Genomic DNA, 21100 nt, shown 5'->3' with positions numbered 1-21100 from the left:
TGTTGGGCTATCTTATTAGTAACGTTACCGTTCAATGGGCCTAATCCTACCAAAATTGGGCCCATCGGCCATTAAAGCTCACTCTCGAGCTAAAACAAAAGGCATCCACCTCTCTCCGCCTCTACCTCCACCTCCACCTCGCATGAAGAAAGCGAGGGTTCTGCTAAACCCCTCTTTCCTCCCCAGAGCCACCACTATCTTCTCCTCTGCTTCTCCGACTCGCCTTCTCTCTCACCAGATGGAGACGAAACCTTCGTCGGATTCGTCGCGTTACTGTTATGATCCAGTGTTGCGATGGGATCCTCAAGTCGAAGACTACTTCAACAAAGCTTACGGAGCTGATCACTTTGCTCGCATCTCAAAGGCTCTCACGTACTTTACATTCTTCTCACCATTCTTCTTTTGTTTTTTCTCCTTATAAGCTTCGAATTGATTATTACTGTTTCTCCTTGTTAGGCGTCCATCTTCCTACTCCTGCATCCGAGTGAACACAGTTAAAACAACGAGTGATGCTGTTATTGAAAAGCTTAGGAAGATCTTGAACGAATCCGAGGATGGCAGCTTGAAGCTGGTTCAATCCGATGGGAGCAGTCCCATCTCCAGGTGTCAGATTTCTGGTTTGGACTATGTTGTTTTTGTCCATGGTTCAGGCCCGCATAGAATTGAATATGGATCTGGGCTTGAGAACCCTCCCAAGGAGGTGTTAGTGAGCAGAAAGTGTGCTGAAGCAGTGCTTAGAGGAGCTCAGGTTAACTCTATTTTCTCTCAATAAAAAAACTAGAATGGCTAGGTATGTGTCTAAATGATACTCAGAGTGTATGGTTTTCACACAAATTAGTTACACGTATTTAACCAATGATATTTGAGATCAATAGAATTCTTTATTAAATCAATGCATTTGTTGTTAATATTACGCTAAAAATTGCTTAAAATTCTAAAATGAAACTTTTTGTGTAACAAGAAAAAAACTATTTTAAATAGAGAGAGAGCAATAGTTTTAGATAATCTACTTGACTGAAAAGGAAGAAACTTATCTTACAAAAAAAAAAACTTATCTTTCTCTTTTGGGTTCTGTTGTAGGTTTATGTCCCAGGTGTGCTGGCTTGTACTGCTCATGTTGAGAAAGGAGATGCAGTTGCTGTCTGTGTTGCTATGGAACAACCTGGTGATGAAGGTGATTGGAGTGTTAATATGACTCGTGGGACCACTCTTCAGGGTCTACCATCAGGCAAGAAATCATAATTCTTCCTTTTGCTTTGATCATATATCCTATGTTTTTTTTGAACTTAAACAAGTTGACATGTGACGTAATGTTACTGTAGATCCTTTCTATTGTGAACGCAGTGGACTTTATATCGGCATGGGAACAACTATGCTGTCAAGGGCTGGCATGTTTCGTGTTCCTCATGGAGTTGCGGTGGATTTGAGCAATAGAGTTTTCAGATTGCCTTCTTTTCATAGTATGCTTCTTCTTTTCGCCCTAAGTTTGCTTCTCTTACTTCAGCTTACCACAGTCTATAACTATCAGTATCTTATTTCATCATGAGGTATTGTTCTCACACTGTCGTTTTGGGTTCCTTAGATGTTCTCGAGGGGGAGATATTTCTTCAAAACCTGCCAAGTATTGTTGCTGCTCACGCTCTTGGTACGTGAACTAATTTTTGGTCTATGCCGTGCCTATACCTTCATAATTCAAATATAGTAGATAGATATAGATGAAACTGCCGGTGGGATTTATGGTTGAGGAAGTTTTATGCTAAATTTTTGTTTTGGCCGCCCAGATCCTCAGAAAGGGGAGAGAATATTAGATATGTGTGCAGCACCAGGAGGGAAGACTACTGCCATTGCTATACTTATGAATGATGAGGGAGAGATAGTGGCAGCAGATAGATCTCATAACAAGGTATAGTTTCTTCTTACATAGCAACAACCTTTTAAATGCGTCACATAATTACGTAATGTTTATTGAACATAGACATGATCTAGATTGGTGTTTACACGCTCGTAGACATGTTTACATTGAATGCTAAAAAAATACTAAAACAAAAGGGTATTGTTGTTGGTATTGCAAATTACCTTCCCTAATTACATGTTTATTGTCTTTTGGAAATGTTAGGTGCTGGATGTCCAGAAATTGTCTGCTGAGATGGGCTTAAGTTGCATAACTACATGTAAACTGGATGCACTGAAATCTGTTTGTCTTCCAAACGCACTCAGTGATTCAACAACATTAGCTAACGGTGACAACATTGGTTCTGTGACCAGCCATTCCGAATTATCATCAAACGAAGAAATGGCATCTGGAAGATCTGAGGCTGAGAAATCATGTGAGGAAAGTAAGCTACTATCTTCTTTCCCTCTTATAGTGTTTGCTTAGTTTAGTTGTTTGCTTCGAAAATGTTAGCCTTTGTGTTTGCTAGGTGAAAGTACATCAATAAACTTGCCATGTTTGCATTGTCCTTTCCCCTTTGCCGAGGACCTTAGTTATCACTCTACATCATACATATACAGTACATTACTGAACTGGCATCTGTTGTCTTATCACTTGCCTATGTATAAGTTCAAATTCCTATATATTAATTCCTGTAGTCTAAAAAGCCATGCTGAATCTTGATCTTCTCATTATCATATCCATATTTTAGCCAGCACTGAACAGCCAAATGGAGGAGATAATGATAGCCAAGCTGAAATCAGGAAGAATAAGGGAAGGCTGAGAAATGGTCGGGGAAGAACTCAATCCCAAGGTGGAAGGGCTGGAAAATCACAAGGTTTCCCGCCTAATAGTTTTGATAGGGTCCTTTTAGATGCTCCTTGTTCTGCTCTTGGCTTGAGACCTCGTCTTTTCGCTGGACTGGTAAGATCAACTCAGATTTGCGATACTAATGTGGATAGCCTTAGCTTAATCACTTGTATGTGACGGTAATATTATTTCGTAGTAGCTTCTTGAAATAATATAAATATTGTTATAAGTGAAGACCAGAAAAATTGAAGTGTTTCTAGTAATTCCGAGTAGAATCTCTTTTTCTTTTTCTTTCCTTTTAAAAGATTGTTGGGAGTGACTGTGGAATGAATGTATGCCATTGTCATGTCTTGTAGGAGACTGTTATATCGTTGAGAAACCATGGAAGGTACCAGCGGAAAATGTTGGACCAGGCTGTTCAATTGGTCCGCGTTGGTGGAATTCTTGTATACTCAACGTAAGTATGCGCTCATTAGTTCTGAATTTTTTGCGTTATCAAAGCTGTGCAGATGAGGCCTAACATGAGACACGTCCGCAGTGACACAGAGTTTACTATAAACTTACCTGGTGGATGATTTGTTTTGCATTTTTTGCCAGATGCACAATTAACCCTAGCGAGAACGAGGCGGTGGTTCGCTATGCTCTGGATAAATACAAATTTCTTTCTTTAGCACCACAGGTTTGAATCTAAAATACCCTTTTCTAAGAAACTTTTCCGAGTTCTTGGAAAACATTGCATTGGGATCTTGTTCTTTTGTCCTAATGTGTCTTCACGGGTGTTGCAGCATCCTAGGATTGGAGGCCTTGGTCTAGTTGGTCGATGTGAATTCCCTGATGGATACGTCGAGTAAGTATATATCTATACTGACGAGAGTGATTATATTCAACAAACCAAAATTTTAAACATTAATGTATTAAGATATGTGCTCTGATTCTTAACGTTTTGCAGGGAGTGGTTGAAACCGGGTGAAGAAGAAATGGTTCAGAAGTTCGACCCGTCATCTGAGCTCGATACCATCGGCTTCTTTATAGCTAAGTTCAGCGTCGGCCCCAAGGATTAAAGTTCTCAAAATGCTGATTTCTGATCAAAAAGATTTTTAGTTTATACTTTGATTGATACATTTTTGTATTCATATTTTTGAAACTAACAACTTAATTGTCATCATCATAGGGGATGTATCATCAAAAAAACATCTCACTCTTTACTCTCAAGGATTTCAGAACCGGGGGCAATTGTGCCGGTTGGAGATGGGATGGTATAGACTGTCTACCGGTTAAGAGCACTTACCTAGAGGTCACAAGTGATATACCTTTCTGACATTGTCATCGGGGATGTAGCTCAGATGGTAGAGCGCTCGCTTAGCATGCGAGAGGTACGGGGATCGATACCCCGCATCTCCATTTTTTCCCTTTTTTTTTATGTTCCACCTTTTATTGGCCGCCTGTTTATCTGTTTCATGTGTTTCGCCCATATGGAAATGTGGACATGTATTATTACTTGCATTTTCGTTTTAAGTTTCCGTGAAAAATATTTTTTCCATACACGAGCTCAAGTCTCCCCATCATGACCATCGGTGTGAGACGAAATCATAGAATGTACGTACCCATTAGATAGCTTGTGTATGAAGAAAACCCTCTAGAGTACACAGAGGCAACTATTAGAGGCTACTCTGTTTACTTCAATGCCCATGGAAGATGGAACATCTGCTTTGCTAAATTTAAAAATGCGAACTACAACTTTCTAACCCATACTCAGACATAAATATTAAAATATATATGTAATATATCTAGATCTGCAGATTAAAATTACTCGTGAAAAATATATCACAATGCCGAGTGCCTGGGGAGAGAATTCCCAAAAGGTTCACAAACACACCACTGTTTTTATGCTTTTTTACTCTTAAAACTTATTATAAAGTTCCATTTCCATAAAAGATGGAAATGAGAGTATCTTCATTGCCATCTGTAAGTAACGTAACACTCTTCTGTACGAGAGCAGAGTTTCAGAACGAAACTACTGAGTTTGGTTGCACTGAATGCTGCAGCTTCGATATGTCCGAGTCTTCTTCATCCTCCTCCATCACTTCAAGGTTCCTGCATCACACACGTTGATAGTCAGACAGCTTATATATAGATTTCATCGCTTCCCCTAAGCTAGTTTCACTAGATATCTTTTAGTTTTACGGTTAATAATACCTTCGAGGGAATAAACTCAGACCACCTTCTTCCGAGAGTGCCTTCTCCAGTCTCACCTCGAATGGTGTTGCATGCCAACTCACTTTCTGATCCTGCGTAAGGTAAGAAGAACGAAAAACAACTCAATTATGTATAGTTTCTGAATATTATAGGAACCGAAAGAGCCAAAGAAAGCAGAGTACCTCCTTGTATTTGGTTGTGGAATTTGGGATCCCATTCCCATCCCACCATTTGGGTGAAATCTCAGTTTGCAGATCCTCATTCCAGTGAGCAGCCACCAATCCAATGATTGGCCTGTCACCTGGAGTTATGGCATTGACTCCAGGTGTCCTGTCGTTTAAAACTTCGATATTTTCTTTACCGTCTTCGTTGATAGGGTTTAGCCAAGGAGATGCCTCAAACTTGGACAGTTTCTCATGTGATCTTTCTTCCCCATAAGTTGCTGAAGTGGGAGTTTCACCCTCTGTGTGCTCTTTGTAAACCTGCGAGTTAGCTTGTTCTAGGCTCCCATATGAATCATCATGGACATTATATAAGGATGCGTCTTCCATTAGATTGGAAACCGAATGCACAAACTGCGACCTGATTCTAGGCCTTCCCCTTCCTGCTGACTCCATATTTGCTGGATATACGGTTCCAGGAGTTTGCATCTCATCAGATAGCTTCAATGGGGTTGGATTAGGCGTGGTCAGTGTACTTTTGCCACCCATCTCTGGTTTTCTTGAACTGCTATTCTCAGAAGAGTTAGAAGACTGAGATTGATCAAGATCACATTCAAACCGCACCGACTTTGTCTTTCCAGCTGTGAGCATTTGCCTGCCAGATCTATCTACCTCGCCCTTTAACGCAGTGCCAATGCTTTCTACTTCATCAGCATCACTAGAAGCAGATGGGATCCTTGCAGTGTCCACAACATCGATTACACAGCTAATATGAAAAAAGAAAAGAAAAAAGAGAGTGAGTGAGTTTCTGATCGATATATGTTCTGAACTTCTTTATGCGAGAATAATGTAAACATAGAAACCATGCCAATACTTTTAAGCATAACGTAAGAAGGCAAAATGCCTGTTTAATTAAACAAAAGTAAAACTCTAATGCCCTACCTGCTTGGTGTTTGCTCTGAAGTACTTGATGACCCTCCCACCTCTTCACAAGCTTTCAAGGGAGTTGGTGATTCGTCCAAATGAAAGCATAGCGCAGAGCTACTGGAAATCCATGAGTGGAAATAAGAAGTTGCACAATGTTGAGGACTACTGAATTGTTTTCGGGACGCTTTCCTAATTTCAATAGGCGTCTCCGGTATAGTGCCACAAGCTTTAAGAAAACACGCCTATAGGATTCCACAAGTAAAAAGAAAAAAATAGATGGTTAGATTGTTGGCATGAATTCTTGAAGGAATGAATGCACAATCAGAAAGGGTTTCCAACTGTTTATGAATCTCTGCATTGTGGTAAAAAAAAAGCAAGGAAACATATAGAATATAGAAACAAAGCTAAAGAAACACCTCACTCACAAAAAAAAAAAGCATGGACCCTCCTCTCTTCACATTATGTAGGAAGAACTAAGGTGATCAATCACAAGAGTCTTCTAATATAATCAAATGATTAAGAGGAGGCAATGATGCTTCTAATATAATCATACCTCATCCCGTAGGCCTTTGTCAATATGTATAGAATCCAAATTAAGTCTTTCTTCGCCAAGGCAAGGCGAAGAAGCTGCCTCCTCTATAAAAATTTAAAAAAACAAGAGTCAACACCTTACATTAGCACGAATTTCACAGAAACAGAGCCGTTACAAACACATTAAAATTAAAAAAAAAAAAATTCTCAGATTCACCTTCAGACTGAAACAAAGCAGATAAATGATTCTGCGATTCCTGACTTGTCTGAATATAGTGATGAAAAGAAAAGATGTTAGCAAATGAAATTCTCGGTCAGATCGATATGATTTTTGATATACAAATGCAAATACATATGGTCCAGAGCTTCGTTTTAGTCTTTACACATCAAAGTCCAGCTCAACAATTATACTATGATCTATTTCTCATCAACGATCATTGTAGGAGCTACCGAAACGGACACGATGATGCAAAATAAAAGCCAGAGAAGAGCGAGAGAATTACTCTGGAATTGGCGAGTGAAGAGCGAGAGACGAGATTACTAGTAGATCGGTGGTCGTCTCTTCCGCGGAAGCAGTCGAGAAAACAAGCCATCACTCTGCAAGCTGAAACGTCGATGAATCTGAGCGCCGATCTGCACAATACACTTAGGTTCCGCTTCATCAACAGGCGTCTCATGTAATCAGTTAGCGAGAGAGAGAGATTTTCCCGAGAAACACGTAGAAAATGAGATAGAAAAGGAAAGAGTGTAAGCCGTTTTTTCGAAATTTGAAAAACCAAAAGGGTTGCGAGGGAGTTAATCAGGTGCGTGTGGGTGTATCCGATCCCAAAATAGAACGTAATCTCACAGGCGCGCGTAGAAAAGATTAGTTACCCGATTCGTCTTTTCCCACGTGTCGATGAGCGTATTTCCGTTATGGGCCATCGAGAGGAAACGGGCCCAAAAGGCCCGGATTCCGTGTTTTATGAAGTTGACTCGCTTATGAATAATCTGACGTGGTGGGACAAGAACATACTGTATCTGACACGTGGCGCGTTACAAGACCTCAACAACCTTATCTGGGACATCTAATATCCAAAAACCAACCAATCATCTTTCACTCTTGGTTTCAATCTCCATACATTATCATACTCCACGATCCTCAAAACACACCCCCACACTCTCATCATAATAACTTCAACCAAACACAGAGCTTAAGAGACAGAGAAGATGGCGTACAGCAGCGCGTGTTTCCTACATCAAAGCGCACTAGCCTCCTCCGCCGCGAGATCATCATCACCTTCCTCATCATCCCAGCGCTACGTGTCACTCTCTAAACTAGTGTGTAAAGCACAACAGACTCACGAAAACGATACCTCCGCCGTCTCTCGCCGTCTCGCTCTCACACTCCTCGTCGGCGCCGCTGCGGTTGGTTCCAAAGTGTCTCCAGCCGATGCTGCCTACGGTGAAGCTGGTAAAGGAAACAACCTAAAGGATCATTTTCATTTTCAGACTTGAAAAAAAAAAACTAAAATCTTTGGTATTGGTTTTGGTTTTTTTGCAGCAAATGTGTTTGGGAAGCCAAAGCAAAACACAGACTTCACGGCGTACAGTGGAGACGGATTCCAAGTGCAGGTGCCAGCTAAGTGGAACCCAAGCAGAGAGGTTGAGTATCCAGGACAAGTCCTTAGGTATGAAGACAACTTCGACGCTACTAGCAATCTCAATGTCATGGTCACTCCTACCGACAAGAAGTCCATCACTGATTACGGTTCTCCTGAAGAGTTCCTCTCTCAGGTTTTTTTACTCACATAAATATCAAATGAAATTGTGAGATTTTGAATGATTGAATCAACTCCTCTTTGGATCTTTTCTTGCAGGTCAATTACCTTCTAGGGAAACAAGCTTACTTCGGTGAGACTGCCTCTGAGGTAATGAATGCTAAGAGAATGAATCAAAGGTTATAATAGTAGGTATCAATCACCATTGTCTGATGTTTATTGCAGGGAGGGTTTGACAACAATGCAGTGGCAACAGCAAACATTCTGGAGACGAATATTCAGGACGTTGGTGGGAAACCATACTATTACTTGTCTGTGTTGACGAGAACAGCCGATGGAGACGAAGGTGGTAAGCATCAGCTGATCACAGCCACCGTGAATGGAGGCAAGCTTTATATCTGCAAAGCACAAGCTGGAGACAAGAGGTGGTTCAAGGGAGCCAATAAATTCGTCGAGAAAGCAGCCACTTCTTTCAGTGTTGCTTAAATAAAAGCAGCACAACAGATGAACTATATGCTCTGCTTGCTTGTTATCTTCATTTGCCTCTTGTAAAAAAATGGAAAATGAAAACTTAGCTTTTGAGAACTGACTCTCGTTTTCCATGCTTTTTGAAATTATATTCGATATATGCTTGTTTCTAAAATGATTGCTCAAACTAAGGACACTGACTCAAGAAAAAGCTATAGACTAATTCTTTGAAGAAAGTATCTTTGAAGCTGATACAACTTAGAGGTGTGAATGAAGTGGGTTTTACTAGTTCAACAGACTGTAACCTCTCTTAACGCAAGTTTCAAAATCCTAGTTCTCAATATCATTTTGCTTATACGTTGAAATGCTTCTAGAAGTAACGATAATTTATTTGTATACATCTTTGACAACACTTACCGTCATCTATATGCCACTTTTAGTTTGTATTGTATGACTTTTTAGCTTTACAAATGGTACAAACAAGAGTTCAGAGATACTCAACAGGGAAACCAACGACGGGGTTAATCTCAGAGGCCAGAGACCGTAGCTCAGCCACTTCATCGTCTGTCAGACTCCAACCTATAGCTCCCGCAAACTCTTTGGCTTGTTCCGCATTCTTGGCTCCTGGGATCGGTATCACGTTCCCTTGTGCCACCAACCAGTTCAATGCTACCTGCACACAACAAAACAAAAGAAACGCACATAGGCTATACTGTCACGGTTTACTCAACTTCAAACTGACCCTTGCAATGTGAGATCAACAAGTGCTCTAGAAACATTTGGTCTCAAATGATTTAGTTCTGTGGATTAACTAGAAATTGACAAGAAGTAACAATACAAAAAAAAGGCTACATAAGGAATAGAGAAAGAACCTGTGTGGGAGTTTTGGTGTAGATTTCGCCTATTTGTTTGATTCTATTAAGCAGGGGTTGAAGCTGTAATCACAAGTCATAATTAGTGAAGAACCTCGCAGGATTATCCTACTTTACGATAACTTATCCATAGGTACATTCATTTGTGGGTGTGTGGTGTATATGCATCTTCTCAACACAACACTTACTAGAGTAAAAAAGCAGGATTAGAAGACGGTTTGTAACAGTATGTCAAGGCATGGAGAACAAAAAAAAACATTTCTTAGAAGACTTGAGGAGGGGGTATTACCTTTGTTAAAAATTCACGAGTATAAATGCGACCCCGAGGACCTGAAGGTGGGTTCTCTGGGGTGTATTTACCAGTTAGAGCACCTGCAGAAAAAAGAAAAACAAAAAACAAAACAATAGGATCTGTCTGTATGCAACTTTTCTAGAGAATGATGGACATAAAGGAAGGTTGATAAAGGAAAAGCACCTTGAGCAATGGGGGAATATGCAATCAAAGTGACTCCAAGCTCATCACAGGCAGCCTTCACACCAGTCTGCTCTGGAGCTCTGTATATCAAACTGTAGTTAACTTGATTTGAGGCCAGAGGGATTCCTCTCTTTTTCAGTCTCTCATAAGCATCACGTAGCCGCTTCTCTGAATAAAACGCAACACAATACAGTGAGCATGATATAGTTTCTACTTAACAAAGGAAAACTTATGCCGTCAAAAAAAAAAAAACAAAGGAAAACTTACACAATTATCCTCCTCATTTACATGTCTTTTACTTTCAAATGCGTTATCATCAATGACAAAGTGTTAAAAAAAAAAAAAAGAGAGAGTACCACTGTAGTTAGAAACACCAACAGCCTTCACAAGTCCTTGCTCAACAGCATCCCCAAGACCATCCAGATATCCTAAAAACACAATTCATCCTGTCTGTCACTGAGTTTGATACGATTACCAAAAAGCAACAAGACTCTCTGTTCATCAAAGTGTATTCAATGCTTGTGTTAGGAGACAAAAAACAAACCTTCATTTCCCCATAATCCTGGCCTGAAATGAAACCAAGAGAGAATGGTGAGACTGTTTCTCAACAAAGTTATTACTCTTTTAACGTAGTATATAAAAAAACATACCAATGGAGTTGATAGAGATCCACAGAAGAAAGCTCAAGCCGGGAAAGGGAATCTTTAAGGGCAGAGATAACACTCTCACGACCCAAACGCCAAGGCAAAGCAGCATACTTGGTTGCAACTGAAACCTCAGCTCCGGGATACCTCTCTTTCCTCTCCTTGATGAACCTGTTCACAAAAACGCACCAAATGAACAGTCGAGAAAGAACCTTTTTGGTGAATAACAGAGTTACAAAAAAAACGTACCTTCCTAGAAGAGTTTCAGAGCTAATAGCACCCAAGGAAAACTAGTTTAGGAAACAAGAATGTGAGAGATTCCACTCCACATCAGGTCTTTTAAAACAAAAGCAATAATCAAGGTTTTCTCGATTCTTACCTTGGAACCGTAAACTTCAGCAGTATCGAAAAAATCTATACCGTTGTCAAGACTGCCATCGAAAGCACCTTTGGCAGCCTTCAGTTTCCTGTCTACCATCACAAAATAGACAGAATAATTAAAAAAAAAAATCAATATTTATTCATTTTTAAATATTTATTAGAGTATATTTGAATGTATGGAGAAAAAAAGTATTTAAGTTGTTTTTTTTTTGGACTGACCATCCCACTGGAAATCATTCCAGTAACTGTTATCACCCCATGACCACACTCCGATGCCAAGCTTCGTCACCTTCAGATCCGAGCCACCTAGTTTCACTTTTGCCTCTTCCGTAATCGCCGGAGCTACGGAAGAATCTCCCGAGGCTACTGCTGCTCTCACCAGCTTCCGATCGAACCTTCCTCTTCCTCGAGAGGCTTCCGATAGAACGTAGTTTACAGGGAAGCTGAAATGCGTAGCCATTGCCATTTGGGGGTGTGTGATGTAATTTTTGAAACTGGAACAAGAGAAGAAGAAGAAGAAAGAAGAAGAGGTGAGCGACGGTTAAACTGACACGTAGGATGTTGGCGGTCCGGACAAAATCATTAAACAAAATTAACAAAAAAAAAATTAATGTTACTTTCACCGTATTGGGCCAGCCAGAGCCAGCCCATTAACATTTTACTCACGTGCACAGTTACACTGGCAGTGGCCCGCTATCATCTTCATCTTCTTCATTTGTGATTCGGCGGCCAAATTGGAATTAGGGTTTATAACATATTTCTCGAATTAAGTTTTGAACAGTTTTTGCAAAACATGTTCTGTCTTAGCGAGCTGGAAGATACAGTAAGAGTGCATCCGTCTAACCTTGGCAGCCCCCTCGAAGATGCCATTAAGACAGAGCTTAAAGAGCTGTTCTTGGACAAGGTTTGCTCATTCTAATTCTGTTCTTGTTATACATACATACACACACTCGCTAATCTTTATGAAAGTTGATGTTTTTTTTTTGATATTCAAAAGGTGTTGTCTATTGGCCTTTGCGTATCGATTTACGACATTAAATCAGTCCAAGGAGGGTTTGTTTTACCCGGTGATGGTGCTCCCACCTATAAGGTCTATATATATTCGAATTACTGCTTTTTTAAAAAGCTTTTCATCATGTTTTGATGTTAATACCCTTTCGTCTTGTTCTTAATGATTTTGTAGGTACGTTTCAGAATTGTAGTGTTTCGTCCATTTGTTGGTGAGGTCATAGCTGCAAAGTTCAAAGAATCTGATTCCAATGGCTTACGCTGTGAGTACTTACCACTTTCATTTTTTTTTACTATGAATATTGACTTATAAGTTGGCTTGTTTTATGGCTATTTTTATTCATATACGTAACTTATGATTCGCTCTATACCTGGCAGTAACACTTGGATTCTTTGAAGATGTTTACGTGCCTGCTCCGCTTATACCGACACCTAACCGCTGTGAGCCTGACCCTTACAATAGGTATTGTAAAAAAAAAAATGTGTCCTGCAGTTTATGGAATATTTCTTCATCTCCCACCTGAACATTTGTATTCACTTCACTAGACCCACTAAGTAAAATGTTTTTATGTTAAATAGGAATCAAATGAGATGGGTGTGGAAATATGGAGATGACGAGTTTATTATCGACGATTCATGTCAGGTTAATTTATTTTTTTGGTTCCCAAGTTACTCCTCACGTGTAATTTTTTTTAAAGTGGTTAACGATGTTGTGAATAAGCAGATCAAGTTTCGAGTTGAGAACATCAGCTATCCACCTGTTCCAATTGAGCGAGCTGAGGACGCAAAGCCTTTTGCTCCTATGGTGGTCACTGTAAGTTTATCATCCTCTGAACTCTGAAGCTACTACTTTTCCACTTGATTATTATATGACAAAAGCTAGTTATATAAAAGCCTCCTGATTCCTCCAATAATATATTATAATCTTGTGAAATGTGCAGGGGACTATAGATGATGATGGCTTGGGGCCTGTTTCTTGGTGGGAGGCTTGTGCCCCGATTAGTGACAACGACGAAGATTGAGAGAGACCTGAGCAAAACTTCTATCTCCAAATTGAAGACCTAGAATTGTTTAGTTGGGAAATTTTACGCTGTTGCCATTGATCGAACCTGGTTACCCGCGCTACATTCCCACTGTACTACAACAGACATTTTTTTTGCCTAGGCGTTTTTTGTAGTATATATAAAGAAAACAATGTGATTGATTCTTATGCTCACAGCAATCAAAATAAGTCTCTATCAAGATTTTAAACAATAAAAGGCTTTTCTCACCAATGTCATCAGTCTACGCCATGGCCCATGAGCAGACATCACTCCTGAGAAAGCCACAGGCTATAACTCCCTGACCAGGAAAACAACTTATCTACAGCCGCACAACTATCTCTCCTTTCGTAGACTCACAACGGCCTGCCCCAATAACAGTTGGATTCTCCTTTCAATTTAATTTATTTTGACTCTCACACGACTTATATGGCGCGAAAAAGGATTGAGAGGCTCGATCCAGTTTATCCATTATCGCATTCTTCCGATTCGATTAAGTGATGCCCAATTGCCAATAGGGTAACGAGAGAAGGCCCAAAAGTTTTTAAAATCGCGCCAGGTAGGGGTCGAACCTACGGCCTTCTGCTTAGGAAACAGACGCTCTATCCACTGAGCTACAGGCGCAACACAACAAGATTTGATATGGTGGTTGCCGATAATATTTATATACAAAGAACAAATGAACTAGATGCACTTCATTTTAAAAGATGGATTTGAAAACTCAAGAACATATAAATATAGTTACAGTCTAAAGTTTAGCCTAAGGCCACAGCTATATCGCTGTAATTAATTTTCTTAACAGAACTAAAAAAAACATAGACATAAAATTATACTTTCAGAAAGGTTAATTTAATACTAATAAACATGTAAGTTTGTATTAATGATTATAAATAATCTTCCAAAGGGAGACAAGATGTTGTGATGCTTCACGTGTTAATGTGCCTTTTACTTTTTAAACCGACCAATCAAAAATCATAATTCGCTTTTAGTGGCAAATTATAGTTATTGAAGTCACTTGAGTTCATCCTATGCTCTTTCATTTTGACAGAGAGAGAAAGAGAAAGCTTCATCTCCGTCATTAACTCATTATCAACTTCTTCGTAACACGCATTGACTCTGAAAAGTCGCCCCATAACACATCATCAAACCACTCAACCAGCATTTCTTTCTTCAGATTTCAAAAACCAACCCGATGGACGACAAACCGGATCCTCGACCCGGTCCAAATGCCGGTTCCTTTCCCTCCTCCTTCCACCGCCGATCTCGCTCCGACGACATGTCGATGTTCATGTTCACGGATCCGCTCATCTCCGCCGCGGTACCACCTTCCTCCGACGACGATCTCTTCTCTTCCTTCATCGACGTCGACAGCCTCTCCTCAAATCCAAATCAGCCAATCTCATTTCCAAATCACGCCTCCGTTCCTCCTTCCTCCTCGTCTCGTCCTCGCCACCGTCACAGCAATTCCGTTGACGCCGGATGCGCAATGTACGCCAGCGACGAGATCATGGACGCGAAGAAAGCTATGCCTCCTGAGAAGCTCTCTGAGCTCTGGAGCATCGATCCCAAACGCGCCAAAAGGTTGAATAATAATCAATCAGAATTTTTATCTATTTTTATTTTTTGTTATAACCGAATAAATCAATGAGAATTTTAAAATTATTTTTGGTTATGAATAACAATTAAACTAAGGGATTGAGATTGATTTTGCAGGATCTTAGCGAATCGTCAATCTGCAGCTCGCTCCAAGGAGAGAAAAGCACGATACATTCAAGAGCTTGAGCGTAGAGTTCAATCGCTTCAAACCGAAGCCACCACTCTCTCTGCTCAGCTCACTCTCTTCCAGGTAAATGCTCTGTTTCAACAGAGTAAAAGTATTAAGTAAAGATCTTTGCTCTGTTTCAACAGAGTAAAAGTAAATATTTTTGCTATGTTTGGACGGTGAGTTTTAAGAGTCTTAATTCAATGTTGTTTGATCAATCAGAGAGATACAAATGGACTAGCAAACGAGAACACAGAGCTAAAGCTCAGGCTACAAGCAATGGAGCAACAAGCTCACCTTCGTAATGGTAATCTAACAGAGTCTAATTCCTCTGTATGCGTTTTGATGTCTGTGATCTTTAATCTCTTGCTTTTTTTTTTGTTAGCTTTAAACGAGGCATTGAGGAAAGAAGTGGAGAGGATGAAGATGGAAACGGGAGAGATCTCTAGTAATTCAGATTCGTATGATATGGGAATGCAGCAGGTTCAGTATTCTCCTTCAACGTTCATGGCGATACCACCGTATCATCATGGCTCGATCAACAACGGCCAAGATATGATGCAGCAGATGCGAGGGTTCAATCAAAGCCGTCCGATGGAGGTGTCGAATTCTCAGAGCGTGTCGGAGTTTCTGCAGAACGGACGGTTGCAAGGTCTAGAGATAAGTAGCAATAATAGCTCGAGCTTGGTTAAATCTGAAGGACCTTCGCTCTCTGCTAGTGAGAGTAGCTCTGCGTATTGACAAAACAAAAAAAAAAGACTAAGGGGGGGGGGGCTGAGAATTACATCTGTTATAGGATTTTGAATTCATTTGATTTGATTCACTTTGAATTATTTATCAGTTCTTTTTTCTTATTTAGTTGGAGTTAGAAATACCAAGAAAGGAGGTACAGTATAAAGATTTGTGTTGGTTTGATGTTGTTAAGTTGGTCACTGTGAGTTGTATTTGCTTTGTTACTTCCATTGTTTGTTTGTTGTTCAAGGAAGACGGCTTAATAAAAATAAAAAGCTCAGGATGGTGGCATATCATCTTGAAATCAGATGAGAGCGAAGGACCCAACCTTCGTTAAACCATATTTCTTCACAGCTCAAATGCACCAGCCGGGAATCGAACCCGGGTCTGTACCGTGGCAGGGTAGTATTCTACCACTAGACCACTGGTGCTTCGTTGTTTATCAAGTTTCTGTATCCCATCAAACTTTGGATTACAGTTGGCAATTCTCAAAATGTAAAATAGGAAACAATAGGCAAGGAAGGATAATTGAGTAGCTTATAGCCTTTATATATACAAATCAAGGAGCCTGAAAATCAAATACATGTGTCCAGTGTGTATGAACATAGCCTCAACTTTAGAGTACAGTTGTAACACTGAATCCAAAACTGAAAATAAACTGCTAAGGATCTCATCAAATCAAAGCTGTGTTTCCTCTCCCTCCCTAGTCCCTACTTTCTTCCATTTTCCATTACAGTGTGGAAAGCTGTTGATTTTTCAGTCTCCCCTACTTCCCCTACTATGCGACTTTAAAAAGAGAACAACAAACAAACAAAAGGAAATTTGAAAAGTTTTTCTTTCTTCCTTCTGAAAGATCTCTGATACAAAAGAAACATAGCAACGTTCACAGCTTTAGGCTTGAAAATCTTTATTTGAGTTCCATACAGGAGCCGCCGTCTTTTGCACACCACCACCATCTGATAACACTCCGCTTCCATTTTCAACTGCTATTAGCGGATCCTTCTCGCTCTCTTTCATCTGCCAATCCCAATAAGTAACATCAGTTTCTCTCTTCTTTCAACAATACCCAAAATCAGCATAGACCTAGAGACTTTTACCAACCAAAACAACACCCCCTATGATACGGTTTCTCATCTAATTATTTATCTTCTTGTACACTGACTTAACAATTAGACTAATATCACTTTTCCCATTTCTATACAGTCAAATCTTATGGAGAAAAAGGTTTCTTCTGTTTAAATCAGTAGGTGACTCTCTTTTGATATGTACCAAGGAACAATTTACTGGAGTCCAGCACTCAATAGTATTTAAGCTTTTATAAATCCAAACAGAAAGATATTAGCTAGAGGAAATATATACCTGAGGCAATTGGGTTGATGTTTCACTTGCCTTCTGCTGTGTCTCAACCGAGCAGAAATAGGAATAAACCACCATTCCAATCACTGCCACCATAATGCCAAGAATGTTGCGCCAGTTGAATGGGTCCTTCAGCAACACGTATCTAAATGCTAGAACCAGGCATGTTTTCAGATGTCCGAGCACCTGATATGTGACCGGAGACGTTTTCCCAATTACCAGAAAAGTGCTGAAGTTTACAGACACTGATATGAGGCAGGATAGGACGATGAAAAACTGCAGTAAAAAAACACACGAGTTAATATATATATATATATATATATCGAATAAATAAGTTGGGTAGATTCCTTGGAAGATTGAGTCTTACCACAACTTGGGAAGTGTACTTGAAAGCAAACACATTCTGGTTGGTTAGGAGCCCATCTAAAAATGGGCCAGTGACGAAAAGTGTCATTGCTTGATAAGGGCAAGACTGATAAAGAAGTTGCGTGGATGAAACTTTGAACTTCTTCTGGATGGTATTTGTCATCTGTGTACAATTGGTTAAGTGAACACCATCGAATTGGCATAAGATCAGATATAAAGGTTCAAAGATAAAGCAAATGAGAAAAGAATGGCTAGGCATAGGATACAATTTGAGCAACACAAGTTGTGATAACAGCCAGCAGAGACAAGACAGAACCCAGCATATTAAGCTGAAGATCTGTGACGGTTGCAATCCCAACACCAAGGAGAAGGATGGTTAACGAAAACTGAATTTTTCGACTGCAAACATAAAGTAGTTATATAGTTAACAAGACCATAGGAAAAGATCTATAGATGATGTCATATAAAATGGTATCGGCCAACTTAACAACCACTCAAGTGTAGTAGAAATGTACAAAAGGTAAGACAGCTTTGAAGTGATAACCTGAACTTTTTCCTGAAGAAGAGGGTTTCCAAGAGAACAGTACAGGGGATGATTGCTAGTTTTGTCATCTAATACCAACAGAAGAGAAGACGGGTTACAAAAAAAACAGATCAAAAGGAAATCATCATGTAGGAGCTGGAATAACAAAGCAATACCTGGTAAAAACCAACGGAATTAAAGCCCAGGCTGAGGTTTAATAGTCCAATAGAGATCCCATTCAATATCCCAAATCCCATCACGGCTCGTGGATCAAAAGGCTTGTGTTCAAACATCTTCATCCATAGTGCCACATGAAGGGAACAAAACGTAACCAGAAGATGCCAACTTGTCAAAGTAGTTGCTGTAATTACAACAATAAACAAAAGTAAGTAGAGATGGCTTATAAGATCAATAGCATATAAGCAGCTATGGTGAAGGAAGCTTCAAAAAGAGTTGATCAGCGACTTTCTCAGTGTAAACAGTTAAATACTACATAAGAATGGCCCGAGAATCTGCCTCCCAGCAACAACAACCAAAAAAATTGAGTCTCTCAGAAAAGAAGAGCCAAGAGATAACCACCTAACAATTCCAAACATAGTATAAAGTAAATGATCTCTCTAAACTATCATTCAACTCATACGCTAAGAGTAAAAACATTCAGCACACATATAGAAACTATTCTCCGCAGTAACATGGACAATCAATCCAAAAGGAGAGTTGTGAAAACAAGGTTACCGAAGGTGAAGCCAAGGGTGCTAATAAGCGCCTTGTTGCAGATCACGATCGACACAGACGACACAACGGATAAACTCAAAGCACCGATTGTTCCCAGCTGGAACTTCTGCCCCTCGCTCATCTTCCGCTCTCCTAATTCTTTTTTTTTTGTATATCTCTCTCTCTCTCTCTCTCGCTTTCAATCACGATCTACGATTATCTATCAACCAAAAAAAAGTTCACATAGATTCCGAATCATAAGCTAAGCTAGTAGAAACGTTAAGGAAACACGATCGATCTATAGGGAAAACGAACCTTACTGGTGCTGCATAACGTAAAACGTAAAATGCGAGAGGATCGAAGCTACGGAAGCTCAACTGCAGCAAAAAAAAAAAAAACGGAGAAATACAAAAGTCGTTAGATAAATATTTTAACATAAGTTGGAGAAGGAAGAAGATATAAACCCTAGATCTGCCGTTATGATTGTTGGAACTATTTTTTTAGCAATGTATTCATATGTTAAAAATAGATTTAGTGTGAATGAGAAATGGAGGTCTAATGTGTGTGATTTGAGAAACTTGTATAAAGTTAAAAATATACACATTAGATATTTGGATTTGGGTTTTGATTTGTTAGTTGGACTTCATGTTCATTAACTTAATCTTATAAATCATATATGTGATCTTTTATATTGATAAAATATAAAAAAGAAATCCATTTAAAGTATATTATTTTTGTTTGAATGAGTCAAATAATAATAATTATACTCTTTAATTTCTTGGTCAAAATGTGAAATGAATTCACATAATAATGACAAGAAATAAAGACTCCATTAGTGCACTATGGGAGGTTTCATTTTATGTTGAAAAATGAAACTTGTGTTTCTCATTATTTTCTATATAAAGCCTCATGGCAATGTAGAAAAAGATACAAATCCAACACCAAAAGAAAAACCACATTCTCCTATATTGAATAGTCATGTTAGTATTTTTATTTCTTGAGTCTGAGAGTGCAACACAAAACTAGGGTCGATAGATTCTGTTTTTCGGTGATGGTAAACAGAAACAATGCTGCAGTTGTATCCTGGGAATCTGAGCGCTATGCAACCGTCACACTACGGGGCGTTTAAAGATTTAAGGAAAGAGATTAACCATCTCGACTCTGCAATTTTTTCTTCATTTGTTTGTTTCGGTATTGTATTTTTTGATTTTTGTTCTTATTATTTCTATAAATATCAGTTGTCCTTATCGTAGTGAAATAAGGTTCCTACACTCTTAAATCTTTAAATATTGTTTATGCTTTGCACTAACAATACTGATATTTTTAAAAAGTTATTTTTTAAGAACAGGTTAAAGATGCCAGAATCGGATCTGTGTTCATCATTGGTTGGTTCTAACAAACAAATCCGGGAAAAGCTGCGGTTGGCCGAATTGAATTTGTTTCTGACCAATTCGTTTAACGTTTAACCTTTCTGTCTATTTTGCAGGGATTGTTGAGCATTTTTTATTGATTTTATTAAATTGCAGAGTTTAATATTTTTTTTTTTAAAAAAAGTCTGTCTTTTTAATAGAAATTAAAGGTTGACGTTTTGGTTTCCATTGCTTTAACTGGTAAAACGTTTTCTGAAAGAAAAAAAAAATGTTTTTGTCATATGTTGTTGATTTGACTTGGTTAGTGGTGATGCTTTCCTTTAATTATCAAGAATGTGTGTAACATCTTTTGATTTATTGTTTCAGATATGTTTTGGAGCATAAAAATATTAAAATTCCAAATATGGTGAAACCATAGTTATAAATAACATTTTGATTCTTAAGGGATCATGTTATATGAATGGAAATGGATTTTTGTGAGTCGACGCCCTAAACTAAATTTGGGAGAGGTCTGCCACATATAAATCATTTGTCATAAGAAATAAAATGTTTGTTGATATTAATCAAAACATTTGTATTTCGTCAATGCTTAAATGCACCTCTTAAAAAGGTTGACCATACAAAACCAGTGAGAATTTTCAGACCAATATGACTGAAACTTACATGTGTATTGTAGTTTCTAAAGACAATATGTTTGAGAATAACCATAAAAAATGGTGGTTTTGATGGTACAAACAATATCATATAATGATATGTATAATTGCTAAAAGCAAAAATATGTTTTGGAAAATTAATTCAAAATATATACAAGTTGGATTTATAAATCAACTTGAGAGAACTATGAAAATAGTTGTATCTAAAAAGTCATTTTCTGAGAATGAAATACATTCTAAAGAAAATTGTAACAATTTTCGAAATTGTTTTTATTATTCATTTAAATCTAAAGGAGTTGTAGATTAACTTTCTAAACTCTTAGGAGATGTTAAATGTAAATATACATGGTTTTGAGCTATTTCAAGAAATGTGGGGGAAGCTTTGCTTACCATATAAAGTTATTGGCAAGATGCCAAATGA

The 21100-nt window shown here is 38.8% G+C and overlaps 7 protein-coding genes and 4 non-coding genes across 12 annotated transcripts; 5 read left to right on the top strand and 6 right to left on the bottom strand.

Moving 5' to 3' along the window:
• Positions 1 to 100: 100 nt before the first annotated feature.
• LOC108818845 (rRNA (cytosine-C(5))-methyltransferase NOP2C) lies at positions 101 to 4284 on the top strand. Of its 2 annotated transcripts, XM_056997206.1 has the most exons (13): positions 101 to 372; positions 457 to 748; positions 1081 to 1228; positions 1323 to 1460; positions 1583 to 1645; positions 1782 to 1903; positions 2117 to 2336; positions 2643 to 2854; positions 3097 to 3197; positions 3338 to 3419; positions 3526 to 3587; positions 3690 to 3776; positions 3912 to 4284. In XM_056997206.1, exons 1-13 carry the CDS (start codon positions 143 to 145, stop codon positions 4000 to 4002), a joined length of 1848 nt encoding a protein of 615 aa, XP_056853186.1. In that variant the 5' UTR covers positions 101 to 142; the 3' UTR covers positions 4003 to 4284. The 2 variants fall into 2 exon arrangements, with proteins under 2 accessions (XP_056853186.1, XP_018447292.1); XM_018591790.2 differs by having other exon boundaries at positions 102 to 372; positions 3690 to 4284.
• TRNAA-AGC (transfer RNA alanine (anticodon AGC)) lies at positions 4069 to 4141 on the top strand. Its single transcript has one exon. It is a non-coding gene; the product is annotated as a tRNA-Ala (tRNA).
• A 262-nt stretch (positions 4285 to 4546) lies between the features above and the next one.
• Positions 4547 to 7606, bottom strand: LOC108822529 (protein JASON). The gene is made up of 7 exons (XM_018595639.2): positions 7059 to 7606; positions 6773 to 6821; positions 6578 to 6660; positions 6040 to 6266; positions 5119 to 5863; positions 4937 to 5028; positions 4547 to 4834 (listed from the first exon to the last, which is right to left on the bottom strand). The coding sequence occupies exons 1-7, from the start codon at positions 7230 to 7232 to the stop codon at positions 4744 to 4746; spliced, it is 1461 nt and encodes a 486-aa protein (XP_018451141.2). The 5' UTR covers positions 7233 to 7606; the 3' UTR covers positions 4547 to 4743.
• An 85-nt stretch (positions 7607 to 7691) lies between these two features.
• LOC130502416 (oxygen-evolving enhancer protein 2, chloroplastic) lies at positions 7692 to 8900 on the top strand. Its single transcript, XM_056997208.1, has 4 exons — positions 7692 to 8008; positions 8099 to 8331; positions 8415 to 8465; positions 8541 to 8900. Exons 1-4 carry the CDS (start codon positions 7765 to 7767, stop codon positions 8799 to 8801), a joined length of 789 nt encoding a protein of 262 aa, XP_056853188.1. The 5' UTR covers positions 7692 to 7764; the 3' UTR covers positions 8802 to 8900.
• A 260-nt stretch (positions 8901 to 9160) lies between these two features.
• LOC130502415 (uncharacterized oxidoreductase At1g06690, chloroplastic-like) lies at positions 9161 to 11706 on the bottom strand. Its single transcript, XM_056997207.1, has 10 exons — positions 11375 to 11706; positions 11154 to 11245; positions 11024 to 11064; positions 10781 to 10945; positions 10675 to 10697; positions 10487 to 10558; positions 10131 to 10298; positions 9945 to 10027; positions 9656 to 9718; positions 9161 to 9456 (listed from the first exon to the last, which is right to left on the bottom strand). Exons 1-10 carry the CDS (start codon positions 11619 to 11621, stop codon positions 9271 to 9273), a joined length of 1140 nt encoding a protein of 379 aa, XP_056853187.1. The 5' UTR covers positions 11622 to 11706; the 3' UTR covers positions 9161 to 9270.
• Positions 11707 to 11872: 166 nt separating this feature from the next.
• Positions 11873 to 13367, top strand: LOC130502418 (uncharacterized). The gene is made up of 7 exons (XM_056997211.1): positions 11873 to 12059; positions 12153 to 12245; positions 12339 to 12426; positions 12542 to 12626; positions 12743 to 12806; positions 12888 to 12977; positions 13105 to 13367. Exons 1-7 carry the CDS (start codon positions 11949 to 11951, stop codon positions 13183 to 13185), a joined length of 612 nt encoding a protein of 203 aa, XP_056853191.1. The 5' UTR covers positions 11873 to 11948; the 3' UTR covers positions 13186 to 13367.
• Positions 13368 to 13754: 387 nt separating this feature from the next.
• Positions 13755 to 13827, bottom strand: TRNAR-CCU (transfer RNA arginine (anticodon CCU)). Its single transcript has one exon. It is a non-coding gene; the product is annotated as a tRNA-Arg (tRNA).
• A 401-nt stretch (positions 13828 to 14228) lies between these two features.
• Positions 14229 to 15913, top strand: LOC130502417 (transcription factor RF2b-like). Its single transcript, XM_056997210.1, has 4 exons — positions 14229 to 14784; positions 14917 to 15049; positions 15188 to 15272; positions 15351 to 15913. Exons 1-4 carry the CDS (start codon positions 14396 to 14398, stop codon positions 15704 to 15706), a joined length of 963 nt encoding a protein of 320 aa, XP_056853190.1. The 5' UTR covers positions 14229 to 14395; the 3' UTR covers positions 15707 to 15913.
• A 57-nt stretch (positions 15914 to 15970) lies between these two features.
• LOC130502421 (small nucleolar RNA snoR114) lies at positions 15971 to 16054 on the bottom strand. The gene has a single exon (XR_008940256.1). It is a non-coding gene; the product is annotated as a small nucleolar RNA snoR114 (small nucleolar RNA).
• Positions 16055 to 16057: 3 nt separating this feature from the next.
• On the bottom strand, positions 16058 to 16128 carry TRNAG-GCC (transfer RNA glycine (anticodon GCC)). The gene has a single exon. It is a non-coding gene; the product is annotated as a tRNA-Gly (tRNA).
• Positions 16129 to 16216: 88 nt separating this feature from the next.
• On the bottom strand, positions 16217 to 19033 carry LOC108818793 (UDP-xylose transporter 3; the record flags this gene model as incomplete). The annotated part of the gene is given in 8 exon segments (XM_056997209.1): positions 16217 to 16714; positions 17057 to 17329; positions 17421 to 17582; positions 17686 to 17818; positions 17964 to 18031; positions 18119 to 18303; positions 18678 to 18876; positions 18972 to 19033. Coding segments are annotated over 7 exon segments (1068 nt in total). The 3' UTR covers positions 16217 to 16588.
• Positions 19034 to 21100: the final 2067 nt, after the last annotated feature.

Source organism: Raphanus sativus, unplaced genomic scaffold (assembly GCF_000801105.2).
Source record: "Raphanus sativus cultivar WK10039 unplaced genomic scaffold, ASM80110v3 Scaffold0546, whole genome shotgun sequence".
Taxonomy (NCBI): domain Eukaryota; kingdom Viridiplantae; phylum Streptophyta; class Magnoliopsida; order Brassicales; family Brassicaceae; genus Raphanus; species Raphanus sativus.
This window is presented reverse-complemented; position numbering and strand designations above follow the sequence as displayed.